The sequence below is a fragment of the Rhipicephalus microplus genome, chromosome X (assembly GCF_043290135.1).
Source record: "Rhipicephalus microplus isolate Deutch F79 chromosome X, USDA_Rmic, whole genome shotgun sequence".
NCBI lineage: Eukaryota > Metazoa > Arthropoda > Arachnida > Ixodida > Ixodidae > Rhipicephalus > Rhipicephalus microplus.
The window spans coordinates 291,611,894-291,637,780 of record NC_134710.1 but is presented as its reverse complement, the minus strand read 5'-3'; the positions used below and the strand labels follow the sequence as shown (position 1 = coordinate 291,637,780).

The 25,887-nt window shown below is 45.0% G+C and overlaps 1 protein-coding gene across 5 annotated transcripts in view; it reads right to left on the bottom strand.

Annotated features, from left to right (window-relative positions):
- The window catches only part of LOC119162170 (uncharacterized), a 515,775-nt gene that overhangs the window by 187,118 nt on the left and 302,770 nt on the right, over positions 1–25,887 (bottom strand). For all 5 annotated transcript variants that reach the window (XM_075879320.1, XM_075879321.1, XM_075879322.1 and 2 more), the window contains exon 3: positions 3,973–4,034. In XM_075879320.1, the coding sequence (XP_075735435.1) occupies positions 3,973–4,034 (62 nt within the window). The remainder of the gene's footprint in view (positions 1–3,972; positions 4,035–25,887) is intronic.

Genomic DNA, 25,887 nt, shown 5'->3' with positions numbered 1-25,887 from the left:
GCGATTGGTTCAGTATACCACCGTTCGCACCTTAAACACAATTTTTTTTTTCTCATTCTGTTCACCATGAAATGTGAAAGAGTCGGTAAGTCTAGTCAGGAAAGCCTAGTGACTGACGGCACTTTGCGCTACCCTGCGTTTACCATGTGTACGCACCTGTTCTTGCACCAGTAAAATATGAAAAAAATATATATAAGGGTTCACCAGAAAGCTTCCATCGATGAATTACGTGCATGACAGTGCTACAACAAAGGCCTGGTTAATGGACAAACATCCACTGCCTTCTGTCGGTCCCTATCAATGCCACATATACGCTGAAGGCAGTGTAAAAAAGATGAATATTTCAGTGAATTTATACGACAATATATATAAGGCATGCCATCTGAAATAATTTCCAACAACTGGGCTCTTCAAAGCATCCTTAAATCTAACCACACGGTTACGCACGATAACTCTGTTTTAAGTACAGTTTAAGTACCGAAGCGTCACAGTTGATGTGATAGTAACATTTATATGTAGTGGTACCACGGCATGATAAACACAACTAAGGATCCTCACTTGATCAATTAACTACAGTGCGGTAATTGTACACCCACCAACAGCGCACAACTGCATAGCCTAGAGTTCCCCCCCCCCCATTTTTTTTACAATCAAGTCGACATAAAACGCGGAATTCACACACAATTTAATAGTCCTCCTGTTTGGGAGGATGCCAAGAGCATTTTGCGGTGTACTTGAAACAGGCAGCGGCGCCCGCTCTGAAATTATTCTGGTGAATCAAGGCTAATACGACAATGAACAGCACTCTGGAAAGTTTCACCAGCCGATCTTATTAGTAATTACAATGCATTAGCAGCCGAGCAAGACCAAATGCTTTCGTACGTCGTTTAAACGTAGAAGCAGTTACATTCGCACTGACATGACCGGACAAACCACACTTTGAGAACGTGCATGACGTATGCGCACATAGAAACACCACGTGGCTAGCAGACGACGCACGGAGCAATCCACACTTTGCCCTTTCGTTCACTTGCCACCAGGCGGTGACTAGGCTCAATCTCACGGCCAATAGCTCCACCGAACGAACAAATTTCAAATGAGGCATATGATGGCCCATTAATTGAGTTACAATGGCGGTCATACTCCTGTTCACTTAGTACGGTATTGTGCATGTAAACCGGCGAGTGCTAGCCAGCGCCACTATTGGTTGGGACGGCGACTTTGGAGCTTTTTTTTTTTTTACCAGCTGGACCTTACGTAGAACGCGATCTTTCTACCAGCTGGTAGCTGACCAATGAGCTCTCGCATACTACCCGAAGCCATGAGGTCTGCCGAAGGGAGATACTAGGTGTCCCTTTCACTGTGCCTGGTTCTGCGTACAAATTAGAACGATGCTATACTTACAGTATAGCCGGTGACAAACTACACGACGAGTGTACGAGAACCGGTTAAGATCGTGGTTCTCGAGTAACGCGACTCAACAGCCTCTAATCGTCGTCTATAGTCGCATAAAAAGTCCATCGACGATGTCTTTCGGGTCACTATTCGTAACGTAACTATTCGTAACGCACTTGCCAAATGGCCTCACTGAAAGCAGTGAAGCCATATTTAGCCCATTGGCTCATTTAGTACTAAATTATGCACCGAATGCCACTACGGCCTAATTAAGCAAACGCAGCCAGTGAAACGCTAGGTTGGCTTAAGCGCCTAAATGTTTTTTTTTCTTCGCAGTCTGGTTTACCAGTAAGAAAAGCTGATAAATAGTAGTTACGTCATTAAATCCGTTCCCTTAAAAGAGGCTGCTCATGCCAAACAGCTTCGTATTACATTGTATTCCACATTAGACTGGACATAACGCAGTATTAAAATTGCGGCCATGACTTCCCAGGGGCCACTTTATTCTGGCCAAGCTCAAAACACGCATTAAAAAAGTTAAAAAGAACCACGTGTTTGACGAACATAGGCCAATTTTAGAATATGCCTGTGATGCTTGAGACCTATTTACAGCCGCAATGGCGGATAACGTCGAAAGGTTACGGATACGGGCTGTGAGATTAGTGACAGGCAATTATAACTTCACTATAATAGGCTCGCAGATTACGTACCACTTGAGTTGGAATCAAGTACAGTCTCGTCGAACATGGCAAAGGCTTAATAATGAGTTAAAGCAAATAGATGAAAACAGGCTTATTAAGCAACCACGTTATGCATCTGCAAGACGTGGTCATGCGGAACAAATGAGGGAGTAAGTAATGTCGCCTTAAAGCATTCAAGATCTTGTTATCTTCCCATACAATTGCTTCCTAATGAGCTCCCCGGGGAGATATTTTACATGCTGTGTTTTATTGGAAGAACGTAATAAGTTAAGGCGCATGTCCAACTTTTATTGCCATCTGCCTTGGTTTTATTATATCACTTCAACGTTTTCCTCTCCGCTTTTAACGCTTCTCCTCTTCGAAGCAGGGTGCGCTTGATCTTCCCTGGATCACAGTTCGCACACACAATTTTTTTTTCTGAACTTCCTTAACTGCCCACCCTCCTGCCCAAATCGAACAATTGTTTCTGGTGATATAGGCATCACTAATAAATAATGAAACAAATACGTTACGATTTCGCGCCCCGATACTATTCCGCGACTAACGCAAAGGTGCGACACGCTTTCATTGCCCGAAATGAATTCACTGGCGCCGAATTCTACAAAGTAATAGACGAAGTGAGTCTAAAGGTCATGTTGGCGAGCCTAGTAGAGAGAGAGGACTGAAGTGTAGCAAAACGGATCGCGTTGAATTAAGCTGTTCGCACCTGCATTTCTTGCGTGGTGCTAACTCGAAACGAGATTTACGAGGAGTACGAGAAATCGTAGTGTGTGCGCTTTGCGCGTCGCCCGCATTAACGTCGACCAGCTGATGTAATTTGGACGCGCCGAAGATATGGGGCTCAAACCTTTGAGCATTAGAGAGGCGAGTTGGGCAAATTAGCTTGTATTAACTGCATACATAACTAATTAGCGCAGAAAAACAACAACGCCGCTCCGTCCTGTCTGTTGTCATTACCATATACTAATAATTGTTGGGGTTTATAACGTCCCAAAACCACCATATGATTATGAGACGCCGTAGTGCAGGGCTCCGGAAATTTCAGTCACCCGGGGTTCTTTAAAGTTCACCTGAATCTAAGCACACGGGCCTGAAGCATTTTCGCCTCCATCGAAAATGCGGCTGCCGTGGCCAGGATACGATCCTAAGACCTGCGGATAAGCAGCAAAGTGCCTTAGCTATTAAACCACCATGGCGAGTTGTTCTTATTGCCTTGTCCGTTGCTTTTTTCACGAGTTAGTTATGTCTGCAGTTAACCTTGAACTTTGTCAGATGTTGCACTCCTCGTCAACTATCACCGTGCCGCAAGGTTTGATATGATGCCAGGAAAAAAAAAGTAATGTTTAATGCATTGGAATTAGTACAAAGCCAAGCATTGGCACACGTTCCCGGCTGTGCGAGTTTTGTCTTTCTGTAGCCGTAAGCCTGAGCGTACGAGAAAAGATGGTTCACATGCATGGATGAAAAAAGAAATTGAAAGGAAAGAATCATCAGGGCAAGCGGCGTTACACGGGAGACCGTCCGGTGGGGAGAAGAGCAAACACTGCAACAACCCCGGGGGCAGCGCACAAGGAAGAGCGGCTACTAACGAGCACGAAAAGAGGGCACCGTAGTGGCACGGCACGTGCACGCGGCGCCCGAAGGAAGGCGCAACAAACTCGTACGTTTCGTTCGAAGTCATCCCTGGCGTGCCATGCTCCCGCAGCCGGTCACGCGTGCTTTGAAGAGGGGTCCGCATCATGCGTGGCCACGGGGCCAACCTCTCGTGTTTACCACAATTTGAATATTGCCCCGCCAGGCTCGGGCCACACGCGTCCGAGCAACAGGAGCAGAAGGAGGCGTAGGGAAGTGCTCCCCAGGAAGAAGAAACACTCACCGGCGGTCCTGGCTCGCCGGGCTCTCCCTGCTTGCCCCTCTTGCCTCGCTTCCCGGGCGGACCTGCATAAAGAAAGAACAACGTCGCTGAGCAAAGCGAGGGTGCAAAGAGAAAGCAGCGCAACCGGTTGGCACGCGCCCAATTACCCCTGACGCGAGCGCCCGGAGACGTTCATTTTTGTTCCGCCGATGTCGATACGCGCAGCTAGCACCAGCGTCCCCTTGCGCTGCTGCCCGGTATTGCTTGCGGGACCCGAAAATTAATTTTGCTTCCGAGGCAGTGTAAACGGAGAGAGAGGGCGGTGGCTAAGGCAGCGACTGTTATTGCTGTAGGCTTTTGCTACTGCGCGAGCCAGGCAGACACGCTGGCCCAGCTGGTTGTTTACATTCAATTAACTTGTTGCGTTCCGACCGAATTCCCTGTCCCGTATTAAGCGCGCGAACAGGCGCAGCCCGGCAGCAACAGCTGTCTCGCATACACTGTATACAAAGCTTATTTTACGTTCCACGCGTTGCATGTCAATGTCTTCGCTATGGCCGTCGAGAAACACAAACGAAATAGACATGCAGCCACGGAAAAGCGTGCATGAGCCTTGCAAGGAGTGACGGCTGTTCGGCCTTTCGCGCTTACGAGAGCTTCTTGATTGATTGATATGTGGGGTTTAACGTCCCAAAACCACCACATGATTATAAGAGACGCCGTAGTGGAGGACTCCGGAAATTTCGCCACCTGGGGTTCTTTAACGTGCACCCAAATCTGAGCACACGGGCACACAACATTTCCGCCTCCATCGGAAATGCAGCCGCCGCAGCCGGGATTCGATCCCGCTACCTGCGGGTCAGCAGCCGAGTACCTTAGCCTCTAGACCACTGCGGTGGGGCTACGAGAGCTTCTTGTACTCCCATTCTGACTTCTACGGTGCTTAGTGAATCAGGAATGAGGGCACCGTTTTACGGTAAGTCGTGCTCACGACGCAAGGACGGTTTTTCGGGCTGTGTCTGCGATAGTACACAATCTAGCGTGTACTACATGGCCGCTTACCACTTTTCACGGCCTTCGTTACTTCCAGACAGTTATTTTTGTTAAGAGGCAATCCTAGAGAGTAGGCACTCAGACAAAGCACTGCGTATGAGATCGTCTTGGGTTGTCGCCAATCGCGCATGGGCCAAACGCGAACCTTTTGGGCATGTGCGTTATTTCTAGAAAATGGCTTACATACTCAAGGAATGCGAGACTTGGATACCCAATTCCGAATCTCGAGACCTTTCATTACTTTTTCTCAGTTAACACAGGCTAATATCGCTGGCGTTGCCGTACAACGCCTGTATCCCACTTTTGCAGAGCGATGGGCAAAAAACTAACAAAACGGAAAACAATTTTCCGTTTTCTCTTTCTCCTTGCCTGCGTGCAATAAAGCGATATATACAACCGTTGCAGATGTGCGATACAAAGGCGTCACCACTGCTATGCGTCGTTTAAAAAACGGTACAGAGTCATTTATTCTCCGAGAGGAAAGACAATACAGTCTTCATCCCTGACACTCATTTTCAGCTCTATATATCCTAATGAGTCAGTTTGATTACACCATTTTTCTTCACGACCTCCTGTTATATAATATTAATTAATTTCCATCTTGTGCGTGGTTTTAAGATGTAGCAGAACACATGAAAAAAAAATCGTTTTTCCCTCAGCGTAATTTGGCTCACTCCAGGGGTCATTAGCAATAACGATACTGACCAACGCCAAAAAAAAAAAATACCGAAATAAGAAATAACACGGATAGCACTGGGATCAAACCCGGACACTTCGCTTCAGAGTCCTCTGCTATACCACTGGGCCATGTTGAGTTAACTTTCTATATTTTTCCGTTTATAACCTCGCTTTCTTTTCGCTCAGATATACATTTTTTTTCCTGTTTCGCTATAGCTATATGTTGTGATATTAGTTGCATGGAAGCGAATACCGAGCCGCAACAAACCTTCAGTAATATTTCTTCTGCACACTGCCTGCGCGATCAGCGGCTGCCACTTGCGTTTCTCGTAAATACAACTCCACGCCGATAACAAGTGAGTGCCAGGACCATGAAACAGTGCCAGTCATGAAAGCCAATCAACAAACGCTCCAACGACAAGCCACTTCTCGCGAATATTCGATCCGAACTGCTCTCGAACGCTGCTATTTTCTGTCATGCGAAATCTAATCAATCATCGTGGTCGCGGAGGCCAAGCAAAATAGCAATATTAATAATGAACCAGCTATGATCTCAAGAAAAAAAAAAGGAAAGAAAATGAACAGATAGGAGAATACAAGGGTTGTTCATCGCCACGCGGTAGTTTCGAAACAAAATGAAATGAAGCTTTCTCCTTTCAGATAACACGATGAATAGTTTTACCTTGGAAGTTTAATTAAGATACAAGATTTTCATATGTGTACACGAAGCTTCAAGCACCTTCGGTGTAATTTTTTTCTTTCTTCTTAGAACAAACACTCTGCTGCTCATTGCTGGCTGTAAAGAATTTTGACAAGTATACAAAACCCGCTCTTGCGCTAGAACAGTCAAGGTTTTTCCTGCATAAGGACGTCAGCCGCGCACGGCGCGCACGAAATTAAATTGCCATTATCATCCAGTGTTGACTTCATTATTGAATTTACTTACAAAGACAATATAAAAAAGTCAGGTGCGTTTCATAATATGAGAAAGGATGAACAAAATTTAGTAAAGGACTCAGAGAGAGAAAGGAAAAAAAAAGAACAACCAAAGAAAGAAGAAAATTAGGTTAAAGACGGTTAATTCAATAATAAGTTTAGGGCGCCTATATAATACTGCAGCCTCATCCAGCGCGTACCATTAATATCCTGAGAAAAAGGTGTATTTTTTTTCCTGTATTGATGAGACCGTGATCAATGAAGAGCACACACACTGTTTTACGCATAACAGTGTTGAACCGCACACACAAGCAGTTCGACGATCGAAACGCGTTACACCACGCATATCGTATACTCGCAAAATCTCACATGAGGTTAAGCGAATAAGCCACCTCGTCAAGGTGCTCGGTAGGCACCCTTTCTTTCACAGAAACAAAAAAAGTAAAGCACCGAGTGAGGTGGAATGAAAGAGGGGCAACATAACAGCAGTATAACACATGTGTCACATTTGCGGTGCATAAAATATTTTTAACGTGTTACGGGGCGCAAATACAGATCACATTCACATACCCCACTCCCCCTCTTCCCAATTGTACCAGTAAAAAACGCCAAAATATTCTTGATCCAAATACAGGTACTCTGCGCAGCAAATGCAGCAGCCGTTCTTTCGAAAAATAAAAAAAAAATGTGTGTGTGGGGGGGAGGGGGGGGGGCTACTGCCATGGCTTAGTAGAGCACTGCAAGCGTGATTACAAGGTGTGGGTTTGCTCCACGTCGGTGGTATAAGCTTGGTATTTTCCTACGTTTTCATTTCACTTTGTCCTTTAGTTACTTCAATTATAAAGTACAGACAATGTACGCCTTCTGTGATTTCCTTAGCTTCACTTTCTGTTGGCCTCACATTGTGGCGCTTTAAAAAAAGATAAAAAAAGGAAACACGAGCAACCTCAATTCAATCTCTTTCTTTCGTTAGCTTATTAAGTTTAAATCCACGCTTTTATAACTCCCAGATTCTGGTGTCATAGGCAAAAAAATCCGGTGCCTGCGAGGAAGTTCCGCACTCGAAGATGCGCCAATCACATGCGCGTCTGTGTTCTCCGTTTCTCAATAATTGAGGCTCCTTCGTTTGGGGGCTTGTCGCCGATGAGCCGTTTGACAATGTGATCGTTCATCGGGGTCGCCTGTCATGTTACATTGTCAGATTTCGTAATTGACTGGACATGAACGAATGACCATCGTTGTTGCATGTATCAACATAAGTGTCGCGCTGTTAAGCAGGTAAATGGAAGTTCAATTCTCGTATCGAAGGGAACAAGCAGTTTGGAGCGAGCGTTGCGGAATGAGTAAGAAAGAAAGGAAGGAAGGAAGAAAGAAAAAAGGAAGAAAGAGAAATAAAAAAAGCGGTACGTAAGGTAAATCCACGCGAAGCTTCACCTGCCCCTACATTCCCCATAAAGCAAGGGTACCTCAATTTAATTTTTTTTTATACGAGTCAACATGTAGCTCATATTGCAGGCGTTGCCAAGCTCGTTGTGACCCTTGCGTATCCGTTCTAACGTATAAGCCCTGCTTCAAGAAGACGGGCCGAGATAATTAAAGACGAATCTGGCTGGAATAATTGTGTTTCTATTGTGCGTATTTCCAGTTTCAATTCACTCCCGATATTGATGACCATAACTGGAGCGTTCAACCATTACGCAATATAAGCCATTGCTGAGCCCCTTATTGTGAAGTAGGTGGGACAAAATGGAGCTTTAAAACACGCTTTAAATTAGAATTCTTGAGGAATATTGATAGGCCAATAATTATATTCCGCCAGTATATACAGCCCATGAAACGGGTTTTGTACTGCGTGCAGTGCTACCCGGACTGTTGTTAAAAGTTGCTAAATGTTGCGAACAACGCTCATGCTGGGAAACACATTCTGTTGAACCGTATCGTTTAAATATGTTTGCAACTACTGCGATTGGGGAGACATTTAAATTTATATCGTCTAAAGCGTATCGTCTGCAGCGTACCGTCAACATGCGTTGGTTGTCACGACAAAAAGAAAACAAAAAAATAGCGTTGGCTTAGCTCAGCTATGCCAGGATATACGTAGCGTTAGCAAAGGTTCAGTTGATTATTCTTAGCTTTCCAGATATCATGCATACAGCTGTTCCAATGACACACACACGGTATACGGATTATGTGGAACATGTGTGTTTATTTTGCCGGGCAACTACCTCGGGATCCGATGAGTAAAGCTTCTCAGCAGCATTTGCACTCTCCTTCTCCATGGTTATACCACAGTGGCAAACGCCAGTCAGAGGCGCTATCAAGCGGCTCCAACGCAGTGTCAGATGGCGACTGCACAGGGAAGGCGCGCGCGTCGGCGTCCATATGTCTACCAAGGCTATGACGGCACTCCTCTGGAAAGCGCACACCGGCGGCGGCGGCGAGTCGCGTGCGGCCGAGTGCGAGGGAGGTGCCGGCTCCGGTGCGTGACACCACTGATCGTCTGCGCAGCGCATCGAATTGCGCGCACACCGGCGGCGAGGCGCGCGCGGTGGCGGCGGAGTATCATTGCGCATGCGCAGACCAGTGCCACGCGAAATTGGGTCAGCGAGGCCAGGGTAGCTAACGCTACAAAACTGTACAACTATGAACGCCTAAACCTTGAGCAATATTGGTGGGCGCTGCGGATGGGGTTGGCCGTTTGGTGCCGTTTGAGGTATCGTTAGGGCAGACAAACAGACAAAACTACAGACAGATAGACAGACCAAAATTTTTTCGCCGAAGGTCGCCAAGAAAGACTATCGTCTTTAAAACAAACTTGCACAGGCAGCCAGCCTCCTTATATATAAACGTGACATCGGCAGCAATATTCTTCGGTTCGGCAGAGCGGAACTGCACCGGAGACACGGTGCGGCGACGGCGTTTCAGATGGAGAAGCGCGCCCTCGGTATATAAGAAGCGCCCACGCTGTCGACATGCCCAGCGCTCGGCGATTCCGTCTGCCTCCAGAAGATACCGTCCTCGTACGATCGGATTCTCGCGTTTCCGTTCGTCTCGAGCGCCATCAGCGCTCAAGCATCGCTGTCGCTGATCGCGGCTCGGAAACTGCGCCACGCGAAGGAAACGTCCTCAGAATGCTCGCCACCATCAAAACGCTGCGTGTTGTGTTTGTCTTTTGTTAGCTTGTTTCGTTAAGCTACCGCATGTTCGTCGCCTTCCTTGACGCGTGCCACCGGTCCCGCCGCGGCATCCGGGGAGAGCGCTGTGGCGTCAACAAAAGAAGTTGAGGGAAAAGGGGGAGGCAGACACCGTGGTGTCCACTTCCCGTCACGAAGCCCCTGGCATTTGTCTGCTTGATTGATGGCGGTGCGCGAGTCGACCAGACCACGCTGTTTCCTCGCGCGAACCATCCCGCGTGCCTCGCGCGTCAGAACTCGGCCGGACATGATTCGTCTTGTGCCGGCTGTGCGCTCTTCGCGTGGTTGACCTGCTCGCTAGTTGAGCACGCCGCGGTCGCAGCGGGCATTTACGCGACAAGAGCGACTCTCCGATGCACGCGGCGACACGGCGGGGTGGTGGAGCCTCTTCCGAAGAGATACCATCGATGAAAAGAAGAAAATGGACACAACTTTCTCGAGAAAAATAAGCACAAGTATAAACAAAGACAAAGGAAGGCTTTAACGACTGCAAGCCTTATCTATGCGGTGCCAATGCGGTTGGACGTCACGGTGCTACGGGCGTGAATAAATGTGCTAGCGACCACGGCCTGACACATTATTCGCACGGGGGCCGTTGATGCCCGACGACGTGACAGCGCATACGTATTAGAACGCCATTTTTGCATTTACACTTTTACTGAGCGAGGCATACGTCGGCTTGATAACGCGTACAGGTACAAAGCACCGCAGAAAATATTACCGGAGAAAATGCGGTGTGTAAGCGTTTGCACCAAGCATTTTTTTGTTTAGTTGTGCGTGTCTGGCACCCTGCCCGGAGCATTGGAAACCCGAGCATTCTTCTTCGATGATTTCCTTGGGGCTGAACTGGGGTGCAACATTGTACATTTCTTCGCAGCGTGTAACGACAAGACCTACAATCACAACAATTCTAGAAGAAAGGTTGCGTCAGTGACCGAACAAAAAGTTAGGAAGCGCTTGTCCCAACGTTGACAAAGATGTTTTGTAACCGGATTTAGTATTGGCAGTGACTTTTATTATCTGGGTAAATAAAAAAAGAAGACACTGTGTGGCTTCTAGTTCAGTCTTAAGAAAAAACTCCTAAAGGTGATATATATATATATATATATATATATATATATATATATATATATATATATATATATATATATATATATATATATATATAGTCTTCTATCTCAAAATATTCCGCGAGTTGAGAATGGTACGCGTCGTCTCGTTCGTGAGGAATATTTTGTGTACTCTGAGTCGTGATCTTGGGGGTAAAAACTTTGTCTTACTAGTAAGAATCTACGTATTTGCGTTAATAGGCTTAGCTATGAGCACATTTGTAAGATGTACAGCTTGTGCATAAGCGATATCCCAGGAGATAAATGTAACTGTTATTACCCCCAACGCAACGAAGTCAATTGCAATTTAAATTTCGCGCTTAGACCGCCAATAAAAGTCGAACACACCGCAGGGCACAGGAATGAAGTATTCAATAGCGGTAACTTCGTAAACTCTGCACTCGTAGAGTAAAGTAAGCGCCTACAAAGTTTTGAAAGTGGCTAACAGTTCATAAAAATGTAGCAATAGCTGATAAAAGAAGAGAGGGAAGGAGATAAATAAAGAAGATACGGAGAGTAGTTAACTAGAATGATATGCCGAGTTGCCTACTCTTCACTGGGAAAGTGGTAAGAAATGAAGTGCTAGAGAGATGGGAAAGTCTGCTCGCTTATGCAGCCGACGTGTGTTGGCAGTTCATGCTCTCTCACATGGCACTGCAATGAGAAAACACCTGTATGATAATCTCCAAACGATTGCGGTTTTTTATTACGAGACGCCTTGGTGCTGCGGTTTGAATTCTCGAGCACTCAACTTCAGAAGGATTGTGGTAATTGCAATAATAGCATCTGGCATTTGCGGCGCACAGCACATAGGTGTCTGCGTCTTGCCCAGCAGCGCACGGACGGCAGAGTTGACACACTGGTGAGCTGACCATGACAGCAGTTTGTTGATATTTATCTGTTAATTTACGGAGAACAGACAGTTTATCGTTTGCTGTCGAAATTCAATGTCGAGGCAAACGCATGGGGCTTCGGGAGTCGAGGCCAAGCTTCAGGTACCTTGTTTGAAGCCTCTTCGCCCCAAGTGCCAACTGAGCTTGGCTTAGGCACTAGAGGCAGTGGTGACATTGGATGTATATAGCTGGCGTTATTAGGAAAGTGTATATATATATTGTGTGTATCTGCCCAAGGTTTCATAGCTTGTTATAGACTGGAACACATTGACATCTTATTCTAGAGTGAGTAGAGAAGCTGACAGAATCAATGTTGTGGAGTGAATGTTACAAGGAAGAGTTAATCACTTTAAAAATTGAATGGGACAAGATATACAGCGATACCTGTTTAGGGAGCATTCCTTTAGTCGTTTTCATTCTCGCGATAGTCGTCGCTCTTGTGCTGTATGTATGAAGTTGTATGCAAAGTCGTTTTAAATAATTTTACATAATTTGGATCATCCTCGCACCTACTCCACCAGTACGGTGGAAGGATTTGTGCACTGGACTTATATGCCAATGAATTTGCGTATTGAGCACCGTATTTGTACAATTGGTGCCAAAAAGTGGATTTTTGTTTGTTTTATTGTTCGGTATAAATAACCTGCCAGTCAAGTGCAGGGGACGTCCTTGCGTATAAATTGTGCCTGTTGCATCAGAAATACGGGATTAAAAAGGACGTATTAAAACGCTGCGTAATCGAAGGATACAGCGCTGGTCGGTTCCATGCACTCAATCGGAGCGATAGCTCTGAAAACACCGGGGCAGAGGAGGGGGACAAGACATGCGCACCTCGTCCTCGCCGCTTCCTTTGTCCCCATGTTGTCAGCGCTATGGCTTCATTGAGTGTACCTTTCCTTGTGACCCCGTGTTTAGCTGAAGTGCTTCAGTGAGGAGTTCAAGTAAATTTTTATCATTTTTTTCACAAAAAGGTGTGTCTCGCTTGAGTAATTGAGACTTGGCCGGCTATTGTACCGCAAGTGGAAAAAGATAGAAAGAACAATCGTACACTAGTGCACTAAGTTGAACTAAGCTGCAGAACACCCCGCAAACTTAGAAAAGCAAACTGCGAGAAAACGAGCCTTGCGTTGATAAGTTTCCCCGCTCGTTTATACGGCTCATTTGTATCGACGAACATGAAAAAAAAAAAAAGCTGTCGCAAGCAACTAAATCAGGCAAAGCATTAGCGAATGAACGTAATGTGTAGCTAATGATAAAGTGAAAAGATGCCGCGAAGGATTGTTCAAAAAAGAAAAAGAACTGCGAATTGCCTGCCAAAATTTGAATACAAGGAAGAAAATTTAGTAAATGAAGGATTTCTGAGATTTGTTAAAGCTTACCAGCGAGAACATTTATACTTATACAACAGGTTATGGCTTGATAAAAACACACCAGATTAATATAAAAAATCTCCCTGTTCAATTTTAACGTTGCTTAATAATAAATTCTTTTTGAATATGATTTGCAGGCGCTTAGCACGAAATAGGATCGCTTTAGTGATTGCCGAGTTTATATTCAATTCATAAACGGGTGAGCCCGTGGGCTGCTTATTCGCAACTGCACTAGCTCTGGTAATCACATCGGCGGGGAAAAGATATGTCTCATAGGTATAGATTACGTAATGTGTTTCAAACTTAATCCTTATTATTATAAACATATTAAAGAGGGCAAGACGTAGTAATACCACCCTGGTGTACACCTGCATAACCAAGCCGAACTTGAGACTTTGAACCGTTTGTACAAACTATTATCTGTGACCAAAATCTTTACTATTGAAGCCAATGGAACGGTCGTATATGCCACAGTGGCTTATTTTACTAAGTAACACATCAAGATTTATGGAATAAAACGCTTTTGAGAAGTCGACAAATATTCCGAATGGGAAGAGATGATGCTCACGATTATTTAGAAGTTAGTTCAGCTTGCTGCATAATATTAATTGCCGAAGTTTTACGTGCCAAAATCGCCATAATGGTATGATGCACCCTGTAGTAGAGCGATCCGCAAAGTTAGACCATTTGGTGATTTTAACATGCAATGACATCGCACAGTACACCTACCTACTTTTAGAAAGTCCAGTATTAAAATTATGTTTAAAACTGAATCGACCAAGCGTATTACTAATTTCACGGGCGTGTTTTTCATGTTATCCCCATCGAAGATGTTGACACTACATAGTTCAGAAAACACCAAAATATTAACTTACTGAAAAACAAGAGCTGGCGCCGGTTTACCACTATCGTAGTTCACCCCAAAAATTCCCCACGTCCGGGCCCTGTAAAAACGGCGACCTAGAGCTGTCCCTTTCCCCGAAGTAAAGTTTAATTCATTTCAACACGATCGTGTCTTGTGCCATGGTCCACAAAGGCTTGAGTGACGTATTTTGTCGCCCCGCCGCGGTGGTCTAGTTGATAAGGTACTCGGCTGCTCACCCGCAGGTTGCGGGATTGAATTCGGTTGCGGCGGCTGCATTTCCGATGGAGGCAGAAATGTTGTAGGCCCGTGTGCTCAGATTTGGGTGCACGTTAAGGAACCACAGGTGGCCGAAATTTTCGGAGCTCTCCACTACGGCGTCTCTCATAATCGTATGGTGGTTTTGGGGAGTTAAGCCCCACATATCAATCAATCAATCATGACGCATTTTCATCATGAAAATGACGTATAATAGATGTGCGCAATCTCCCAGTAAAAACTTCCACCAGTGGGCATTGAATCCATGACCACTCGGTCCGGAACAACAGGTGCCGGGCACGCTCTACACGGCGTCCCGGCTAAACGCACTGATGTCTTTACAAACGCCTTTTTTACATCTTACAGTTACGGTGAATTTCATTGATAGAACAGTGGTAGAGGGCGGGGCAGTGAGGAGTGGGAGGCAGAGCACAAAGTGCAGGGCCACTCGATCTGCCACTGGAATGCAGCACGCTTTCGGAGAGCAGGTGAGAGGGTGACGAGTGGGGAGACCATGTGATCGAAACATCCTAAGCCCCGGCCTATTCTCTGTGGTGTAGCAGCAAAATACACGTAAAATCGGTCAGCCAATTGATCTTCATAAGCCTAATACCTAGTATATGATGTTTGTGCAACGACGCATTCAGCAGACGTCCAGCTGTCGATCATCGTCGTCACCCGTATACAAAAGCAGCAGAACAGTTGTTTCAAATAACACGTGGTTGCTACCATTACCGCCACACTCGCCGGCTGAAGAAAAATTCGGAGGCTGTGACGTTCAAAGGGCACATGACTCGTCGTGCTGCGCCTACTCCGCTTTTCAGGCGAGAGCACTGCAAACAACTCCTGGCTGCTCTCGGCGCAGCAAAAGCACTTTCGCTCTACCAATGAATGACAGTGTTCCTGTACCTGTTCGACCACTGAAACATGCCGGCTCCGAAGAGAGCACTTTCAGTGTGATTTTGAGTACTCCTGCTCTTCCAGTGAAATTCGCCATTAGTTTCCTCTCACAGTGCACTTCCTCGGTGCTGTGGTGCCACCCATTGGGAGCGTTAAAGTGAAGTAATTCATTGTAGAAGGGTTGATAGGCGGGCTAATTGGTATATATTCATAATGAATGTATTGGGAGCGCAAACTAACGGGACAAGAGAGAAGACAAAAGAGAGGCTGCTGTCGCGACTTACTATAGAGCACTGTACACCTTAGTTTACACTCCCAATACTCCCATTATGAAGTAATTCAGTATTACTGTAGCCCCTGCGATTAGTTTCTGCAACGCGTCATTGCTCCGCATAGCGCGCCCATCCTGTTCAGCGCGTTTTTAGTAGGAGGAAAGTGCAATTCGATTTTGCCAGTGCCTTGCAACACTGCGAGGTAGCCATGATTCTGGTCGGGCTCGCTCATACCAACCGCAAATACCAAAAGTAGCTCTGTGACGCGCACCTGCCACGCCTCTCCAGCACGGCCTGGCTGTAACACCTCGTTCGCTCACATTGAGAAACATCAGCCAGGCTTCGAGGGAGGCAATACGCATGTTGCGTTTCACTCTTTAGTACGGCCGTCGTGTTCATTCAATATTTAGTATGTTGTGGACCCTTAGCCGAAGTTCTGCCTCCAATTTGCGACGCTCGTCAATCTGTCACACCACTTTCACTGATCATGATCTCGACGTTAACAATGACAGCTGTTCTAGGGGTTTCTTTAATCAGCGCTGAAAAATGTTTGTTGTCAAGATGGAAGTGTACCACCAAACGCCAGCGTGCGTGCACCCATGTTCAACGGTGCAATGGCTGCCAAATACCAATAGACATTGTACGTATCTGCTCGATGAATGTAGTCAACGTTCAATTACTTCTGCAGGAACACGTTTTACTTTCGTGTTAAATAGATTCGTATGACAGAATAATCAATTGCGTTCTTTTTTTTCATTCAATAGATGTGAGGTGAAAAAGGACTGAATGCTCACAGTTCGTGTTGATCAAGTGTCATATGTCATCATTGTCATCACGCTGAAATAGACTCGTAAAAATATTGATTAAATGTCCAACAACTTCTATTCAGGTGTGTCTATGCTATCAGACATTGTTGGTAACCTCGCACCAAAGTTGAGATCGAATGAAGCAAGTGCCACATATTACTGCTATCATCGCTGCAAGATGCGAAGTTTTCACAAACCACAATCTTTGTCTCTTGAACTCTCATTGTGCCCCGTTCTCGCGAGTACAATGACTCGAACGGACTCGCGCCACGCCGGCCTCGCACACGGGAATCACGGTGGAAGTCAGCAACAAAAATATGTAACCTTGAACGTTGCTTTGAGCGTCAATGTGTGCCAGCGAGTGTGAGTGAGTGTTGGCCGGCAAAATTACGTTACACGCCGTACATACAAGCGCGAGTGTATATAAACCAGTGCAGCAATATAATTTCTATGCCATATGAAAATAAATAAACCAACAGAGCGCACCAACTTCTGAACAAGGGTTTATTATTCGACCAAGGACGAGTACATCGCAGTTTATCTAATCTCTATTCAAGTCAAGCACTATATGGCTGGTGGCGTTCTGTCATTGAAGAACACGTCATTCGACGATTTCTCGTACAATATCCGGCGGTCATGGCCAATAATGATTGTGCTAAAATGACGAACGACGGATTGAATAAGGATGTTTCACTACATTTGCTCATTTTCTAACAATTTATTGCGGAAAAATTTATCATTTAACGCGGACACAACGATGGATACAAGAGAACGACTTAGAGTTATGTCACCTAATTCTCACTTCAACGTGGGTTCAGCCGATTTCGTCAATGACGGATGTACGAACCCGCAAGTACACACAATGAAGGTAAAGCAAATAACTTCCGCAGATCCGTTACGGCTGATAAGCACCACCACTGTTTAGACAGAAACGAAGACAAGAAGCCGTGCCTCGTGGGAAAAAAAAAAAGAATGAATGAAGAAAAGGGAGGCCTCGCTTTGTAGGACGTGCCCTGCGGACAACCAAATGGAGCCGTCTCAAGCTGTTCGCCTAGCAGCAAAGCCGCCGAGCGCTCGCATCTGCCGCTGACACTGGTCGTCCGATATATATGGAGTCCGGTGCTCTCCCCTTTGTCCGGCCATCGCTCCTGTGTCCGTCAACGGTGCAGGCGGCGACACGACCGGTGAAGTGTGTGGTCGTGTACGTAGTGTGTGTGTTGTGTTGCCGTGTAGCACAGCCGCATCTCGTGTCTGGCCTTGTGTGTACGAATCTGCGTGTGCGTGCGTGTGAACGACGCGTTCGACCAGCCGCGGCGGCATCTTGCTGCGCGGCCAGTGATGGATGCGCGTATCCCGCGTCCCACCGCCGACTCTTAATGGGCTTGGGGGGCCGTACGCCAACCAGCAGTTCGTTACCTCGCTGACGGGTTTACGCGAGGCCGCTGCTATTTCAGTGTCGTCGCCGCCTACACATGTGGGACGAGGAGGTGTGTTTTCTACGGAGATTGTTGTGCCGGCTGCACGCGGTTACACAATCCTAGAGTGGGCTGGGGGAGGGAGGGAGGTTGGCGACATTAGTTATGACAGGCGCGTGTGTAAGGCGACAGGCGAGTTGTGGCTGCCGCGAGTCTACGACACAACAAGCTCGGCGCCGATGCGCCGATGGACAAAGAGATCCGTGAAGGTCTCGCACGTATTCGCTAGGCCCTCTTTTGCTGACTGCTCCCGCAGGAGCGAGCCGCACTATTCTCTTAGACGGCTGCACTGTCCAGCTGCCTCGACAATGGCCACTTGAGAACAGTAGTTGTACGAGTCAAACGCGTCTCCTTCTCTGGCGCATACGTGACCATTGCGGAGACGGGGAATTACACGAAACAAAAAGAAGAAAGTTCTGCTGGACATAAGGTGCGAGAATGGCTGCCTACGGCCAGCCTCTATGGATTGTGAAACAAGCCAGCCAGAACAGAGTATCTTGATAAGAACGAGCGCTACGATTTGCAGTGCGCGACAAACCTCATAGGCAAGCGCATATCGTAGTTCTGCCGGCGGGGCATTACAGTGAAATTCTTCCGCATCATGTCTTATAAAAAGAAATAATGCCGAAATAAGGCTGAGTCATGCCAGGGATCTTTCATACGCATATATCTAACTCTTTGTCGCTAACTTCGAATGTATAGGGAATGACTTGTGCCCGTTGGTTCTCGGGAAGTTTGTTCAAAGTTTAAACGTAGTTCACGCAAAACGTCTCCGGTGTTCAGTTGGAACGTTTGAAAGTGTGCACATACTTTATGACAAGATGCCATGACAGAAGCTGTTATGGCATGTTGGAAACGCCTGTTCTGCCGCGAGAGCGCACACGCGATTTAGGATAGCACCGCGGAACAATTTACAGAGACGTAGTTCCCATACGGAGCTAGCAGATGCCTGGCCATTTCTTTTATTTATAAATTAATCGGATTCAGTGGTGTTGCTAATGCTTGTTTCTTTTTATGTTCATGCTATGAAAAAAAAGCATGATGAAGCAAGAGTGCGTATTCGGGTATACACAGCGTATGCCACTTGTGAGAATTCGTAGTTAGTGGGTGAGGGAATATTGCCGATGCCACGTTTACTGCCAAGCGCGATGCAATATTAATAATAATAATGTCTGCGGTTTTATGCTTAAAAAATCGGCAGATCTCACGTACAATAGGAATCGATGATATACGAAGCACAATTGAGTACGCTTGATATGTCCCTTTGAAACCTGCACAACGTTACGAGACGGACGTAAATTATGCAGTACATGACTTCCCAGTCATGATTATCATGGTCGGAAGTGTCATTTACCATCAGCGTCTATTCACGTCACGTAATATCAAACTTGGTAAATGTGGAGCTAGCGAAACGGCCGAGAGCACGCTATAAGCGTACCTTGTAGTATTGTTTTACATGACACGCATGCCATAATAATCTTATTTGGGCGAGTCATTTACCTTCGCCGTCTAGTCAGGTGACTTGATACCGAATTCAGTACATGTGGAGCTCGCGAAACGGCCACGAGCGCGCTATGAGCGTATACATGTAGTCATGTTTTACATGACACGGATGTAATGATTATCGTGTTCGGACGCGTCGTTTACCTTCGTCGTCCGTTTACGTCACGTAATACCAAATTTGGTATATGTGAAGCTAGCGAAACGGCCGCGAGTGCGCCATGAGCGTGGCATGCAGTGATGTTTTTACATGACACGAATGTCATGATTATCGTGTTTGGACGTATCATTCACCTTCGTCGTTCGTTATATCAAATATTACCAAATTTCGTATATGTGAAGATAGCGAAACGGCCGCGAGTGCACCATGAGCGTGGCATGTAGTCATGTTTTACATGACAGGAATGTCATGATTATCGTGTTTGGACGTATCATTCACCTTCATCGTCCGTTATATCAAATATTACCAAATTTCGTATATGTGAAGATAGCGAAACGGCCGCGAGTGCGCCATTAGCGTGGCATGTAGTCATGTTTTTACATGACACGAATGTCATGATTATCGTGTTTGGACGTATCATTCACCTTCGTCGTCCGTTATATCAAATATTACCAAATTTCGTATATGTGAAGATAGCGAAAGGGCCGCGAGTGCACCATGAGCGTGGCATGTAGTCATGTTTTTACATGACACGAATGTCATGATTATCGTGTTTGGACGTATCATTCACCTTCGTCGTTCGTTATATCAAATATTACCAAATTTCGTATATGTGAAGATAGCGAAACGGCCGCGAGTGCGCCATTAGCGTGGCATGTAGTCATGTTTTTACATGACACGAATGTCATGATTATCGTGTTTGGAAGTATCATTCACCTTCGTCGTTCGTTATATCAAATATTACCAAATTTCGTATATGTGAAGATAGCGAAACGGCCGCGAGTGCGCCATTAGCGTGGCATGTAGTCATGTTTTTACATGACACGAATGTCATGATTATCGTGTTTGGACGTATCATTCACCTTCGTCGTTCGTTATATCAAATATTACCAAATTTCGTATATGTGAAGATAGCGAAACGGCCGCGAGTGCGCCATTAGCGTGGCATGTAGTCATGTTTTTACATGACACGAATGTCATGATTATCGTGTTTGGACGTATCATTCACCTTCGTCGTTCGTTATATCAAATATTACCAAATTTCGTATATGTGAAGATAGCGAAACGGCCGCGAGTGCGCCATTAGCGTGGCATGTAGTCATGTTTTTACATGACACGAATGTCATGATTATCGTGTTTGGACGTATCATTCACCTTCGTCGTCCGTTATATCAAATATTACCAAATTTCGTATATGTGAAGATAGCGAAACGGCCGCGAGTGCACCATGAGCGTGGCATGTAGTCATGTTTTACATGACAGGAATGTCATGATTATCGTGTTTGGACGTATCATTCACCTTCGTCGTCCGTTATATCAAATATTACCAAATTTCGTATATGTGAAGATAGCGAAACGGCCGCGAGTGCGCCATTAGCGTGGCATGTAGTCATGTTTTTACATGACACGAATGTCATGATTATCGTGTTTGGACGTATCATTCACCTTCGTCGTCCGTTATATCAAATATTACCAAATTTCGTATATGTGAAGATAGCGAAACGGCCGCGAGTGCACCATGAGCGTGGCATGTAGTCATGTTTTTAAATGACACGAATGTCATGATTATCGTGTTTGGACGTATCATTCACCTTCGTCGTCCGTTATATCAAATATTACCAAATTTCGTATATGTGAAGATAGCGAAACGGCCGCGAGTGTGCCATGAGCGTGGCATGTAGTCATGTTTTACATGACAGGAATGTCATGATTATCGTGTTTGGACGTATCATTCACCTTCGTCGTCCGTTATATCAAATATTACCAAATTTCGTATATGTGAAGATAGCGAAACGGCCGCGAGTGCACCATGAGCGTGGCATGTAGTCATGTTTTTAAATGACACGAATGTCATGATTATCGTGTTTGGACGTATCATTCACCTTCGTCGTCCGTTATATCAAATATTACCAAATTTCGTATATGTGAAGATAGCGAAACGGCCGCGAGTGCACCATGAGCGTGGCATGTAGTCATGTTTTTAAATGACACGAATGTCATGATTATCGTGTTTGGACGTATCATTCACCTTCGTCGTCCGTTATATCAAATATTACCAAATTTCGTATATGTGAAGATAGCGAAACGGCCGCGAGTGCACCATGAGCGTGGCATGTAGTCATGTTTTACATGACAGGAATGTCATGATTATCGTGTTTGGACGTATCATTCACCTTCATCGTTCGTTATATCAAATATTACCAAATTTCGTATATGTGAAGATAGCGAAACGGCCGCGAGTGCGCCATTAGCGTGGCATGTAGTCATGTTTTACATGACAGGAATGTCATGATTATCGTGTTTGGACGTATCATTCACCTTCGTCGTCCGTTATATCAAATATTACCAAATTTCGTATATGTGAAGATAGCGAAACGGCCGCGAGTGCGCCATTAGCGTGGCATGTAGTCATGTTTTTACATGACACGAATGTCATGATTATCGTGTTTGGACGTATCATTCACCTTCGTCGTCCGTTATATCAAATATTACCAAATTTCGTATATGTGAAGATAGCGAAACGGCCGCGAGTGCACCATGAGCGTGGCATGTAGTCATGTTTTTACATGACACGAATGTCATGATTATCGTGTTTGGACGTATCATTCACCTTCGTCGTCCGTTATATCAAATATTACCAAATTTCGTATATGTGAAGATAGCGAAACGGCCGCGAGTGTGCCATGAGCGTGGCATGTAGTCATGTTTTACATGACAGGAATGTCATGATTATCGTGTTTGGACGTATCATTCACCTTCGTCGTCCGTTATATCAAATATTACCAAATTTCGTATATGTGAAGATAGCGAAACGGCCGCGAGTGCGCCATTAGCGTGGCATGTAGTCATGTTTTTACATGACACGAATGTCATGATTATCGTGTTTGGACGTATCATTCACCTTCGTCGTTCGTTATATCAAATATTACCAAATTTCGTATATGTGAAGATAGCGAAACGGCCGCGAGTGCGCCATTAGCGTGGCATGTAGTCATGTTTTTACATGACACGAATGTCATGATTATCGTGTTTGGACGTATCATTCACCTTCGTCGTTCGTTATATCAAATATTACCAAATTTCGTATATGTGAAGATAGCGAAACGGCCGCGAGTGCACCATGAGCGTGGCATGTAGTCATGTTTTTACATGACACGAATGTCATGATTATCGTGTTTGGACGTATCATTCACCTTCGTCGTCCGTTATATCAAATATTACCAAATTTCGTATATGTGAAGATAGCGAAACGGCCGCGAGTGTGCCATGAGCGTGGCATGTAGTCATGTTTTACATGACAGGAATGTCATGATTATCGTGTTTGGACGTATCATTCACCTTCGTCGTCCGTTATATCAAATATTACCAAATTTCGTATATGTGAAGAGAGCGAAACGGCCGCGAGTGCGCCATTAGCGTGGCATGTAGTCATGTTTTTACATGACACGAATGTCATGATTATCGTGTTTGGACGTATCATTCACCTTCGTCCTCCGTTATATCAAATATTACCAAATTTCGTATATGTGAAGATAGCGAAACGGCCGCGAGTGCACCATGAGCGTGGCATGTAGTCATGTTTTTAAATGACACGAATGTCATGATTATCGTGTTTGGACGTATCATTCACCTTCGTCGTCCGTTATATCAAATATTACCAAATTTCGTATATGTGAAGATAGCGAAACGGCCGCGAGTGCACCATGAGCGTGGCATGTAGTCATGTTTTACATGACAGGAATGTCATGATTATCGTGTTTGGACGTATCATTCACCTTCATCGTTCGTTATATCAAATATTACCAAATTTCGTATATGTGAAGATAGCGAAACGGCCGCGAGTGCGCCATTAGCGTGGCATGTAGTCATGTTTTTACATGACACGAATGTCATGATTATCGTGTTTGGACGTATCATTCACCTTCGTCGTCCGTTATATCAAATATTACCAAATTTCGTATATGTGAAGATAGCGAAACGGCCGCGAGTGCGCCATTAGCGTGGCATGTAGTCATGTTTTTAAATGACACGAATGTCATGATTATCGTGTTTGGACGTATCATTCACCTTCGTCGTCCGTTATATCAAATATTACCAAATTTCGTATATGTGAAGATAGCGAAACGGCCGCGAGTGCACCATGAGCGTGGCATGTAGTCATGTTTTTACATGACACGAATGTCATGATTATCGTGTTTGGACGTATCATTCACCTTCGTCGTCCGTTATATCAAATATTACCAAATTTCGTATATGTGAAGATAGCGAAACGGCCGCGAGTGTGCCATGAGCGTGGCATGTAGTCATGTTTTACATGACAGGAATGTCATGATTATCGTGTTTGGACGTATCATTCACCTTCGTCGTCCGTTATATCAAATATTACCAAATTTCGTATATGTGAAGATAGCGAAACGGCCGCGAGTGCGCCATTAGCGTGGCATGTAGTCATGTTTTTACATGACACGAATGTCATGATTATCGTGTTTGGACGTATCATTCACCTTCGTCGTCCGTTATATCAAATATTACCAAATTTCGTATATGTGAAGATAGCGAAACGGCCGCGAGTGCACCATGAGCGTGGCATGTAGTCATGTTTTTAAATGACACGAATGTCATGATTATCGTGTTTGGACGTATCATTCACCTTCGTCGTCCGTTATATCAAATATTACCAAATTTCGTATATGTGAAGATAGCGAAACGGCCGCGAGTGCACCATGAGCGTGGCATGTAGTCATGTTTTACATGACAGGAATGTCATGATTATCGTGTTTGGACGTATCATTCACCTTCATCGTTCGTTATATCAAATATTACCAAATTTCGTATATGTGAAGATAGCGAAACGGCCGCGAGTGCGCCATTAGCGTGGCATGTAGTCATGTTTTACATGACAGGAATGTCATGATTATCGTGTTTGGACGTATCATTCACCTTCGTCGTCCGTTATATCAAATATTACCAAATTTCGTATATGTGAAGATAGCGAAACGGCCGCGAGTGCGCCATTAGCGTGGCATGTAGTCATGTTTTTACATGACACGAATGTCATGATTATCGTGTTTGGACGTATCATTCACCTTCGTCGTCCGTTATATCAAATATTACCAAATTTCGTATATGTGAAGATAGCGAAACGGCCGCGAGTGCACCATGAGCGTGGCATGTAGTCATGTTTTTACATGACACGAATGTCATGATTATCGTGTTTGGACGTATCATTCACCTTCGTCGTCCGTTATATCAAATATTACCAAATTTCGTATATGTGAAGATAGCGAAACGGCCGCGAGTGTGCCATGAGCGTGGCATGTAGTCATGTTTTACATGACAGGAATGTCATGATTATCGTGTTTGGACGTATCATTCACCTTCGTCGTCCGTTATATCAAATATTACCAAATTTCGTATATGTGAAGATAGCGAAACGGCCGCGAGTGCGCCATTAGCGTGGCATGTAGTCATGTTTTTACATGACACGAATGTCATGATTATCGTGTTTGGACGTATCATTCACCTTCGTCGTTCGTTATATCAAATATTACCAAATTTCGTATATGTGAAGATAGCGAAACGGCCGCGAGTGCGCCATTAGCGTGGCATGTAGTCATGTTTTTACATGACACGAATGTCATGATTATCGTGTTTGGACGTATCATTCACCTTCGTCGTTCGTTATATCAAATATTACCAAATTTCGTATATGTGAAGATAGCGAAACGGCCGCGAGTGCACCATGAGCGTGGCATGTAGTCATGTTTTTACATGACACGAATGTCATGATTATCGTGTTTGGACGTATCATTCACCTTCGTCGTCCGTTATATCAAATATTACCAAATTTCGTATATGTGAAGATAGCGAAACGGCCGCGAGTGTGCCATGAGCGTGGCATGTAGTCATGTTTTACATGACAGGAATGTCATGATTATCGTGTTTGGACGTATCATTCACCTTCGTCGTCCGTTATATCAAATATTACCAAATTTCGTATATGTGAAGATAGCGAAACGGCCGCGAGTGCGCCATTAGCGTGGCATGTAGTCATGTTTTTACATGACACGAATGTCATGATTATCGTGTTTGGACGTATCATTCACCTTCGTCGTCCGTTATATCAAATATTACCAAATTTCGTATATGTGAAGATAGCGAAACGGCCGCGAGTGCACCATGAGCGTGGCATGTAGTCATGTTTTTAAATGACACGAATGTCATGATTATCGTGTTTGGACGTATCATTCACCTTCGTCGTCCGTTATATCAAATATTACCAAATTTCGTATATGTGAAGATAGCGAAACGGCCGCGAGTGCACCATGAGCGTGGCATGTAGTCATGTTTTACATGACAGGAATGTCATGATTATCGTGTTTGGACGTATCATTCACCTTCATCGTTCGTTATATCAAATATTACCAAATTTCGTATATGTGAAGATAGCGAAACGGCCGCGAGTGCGC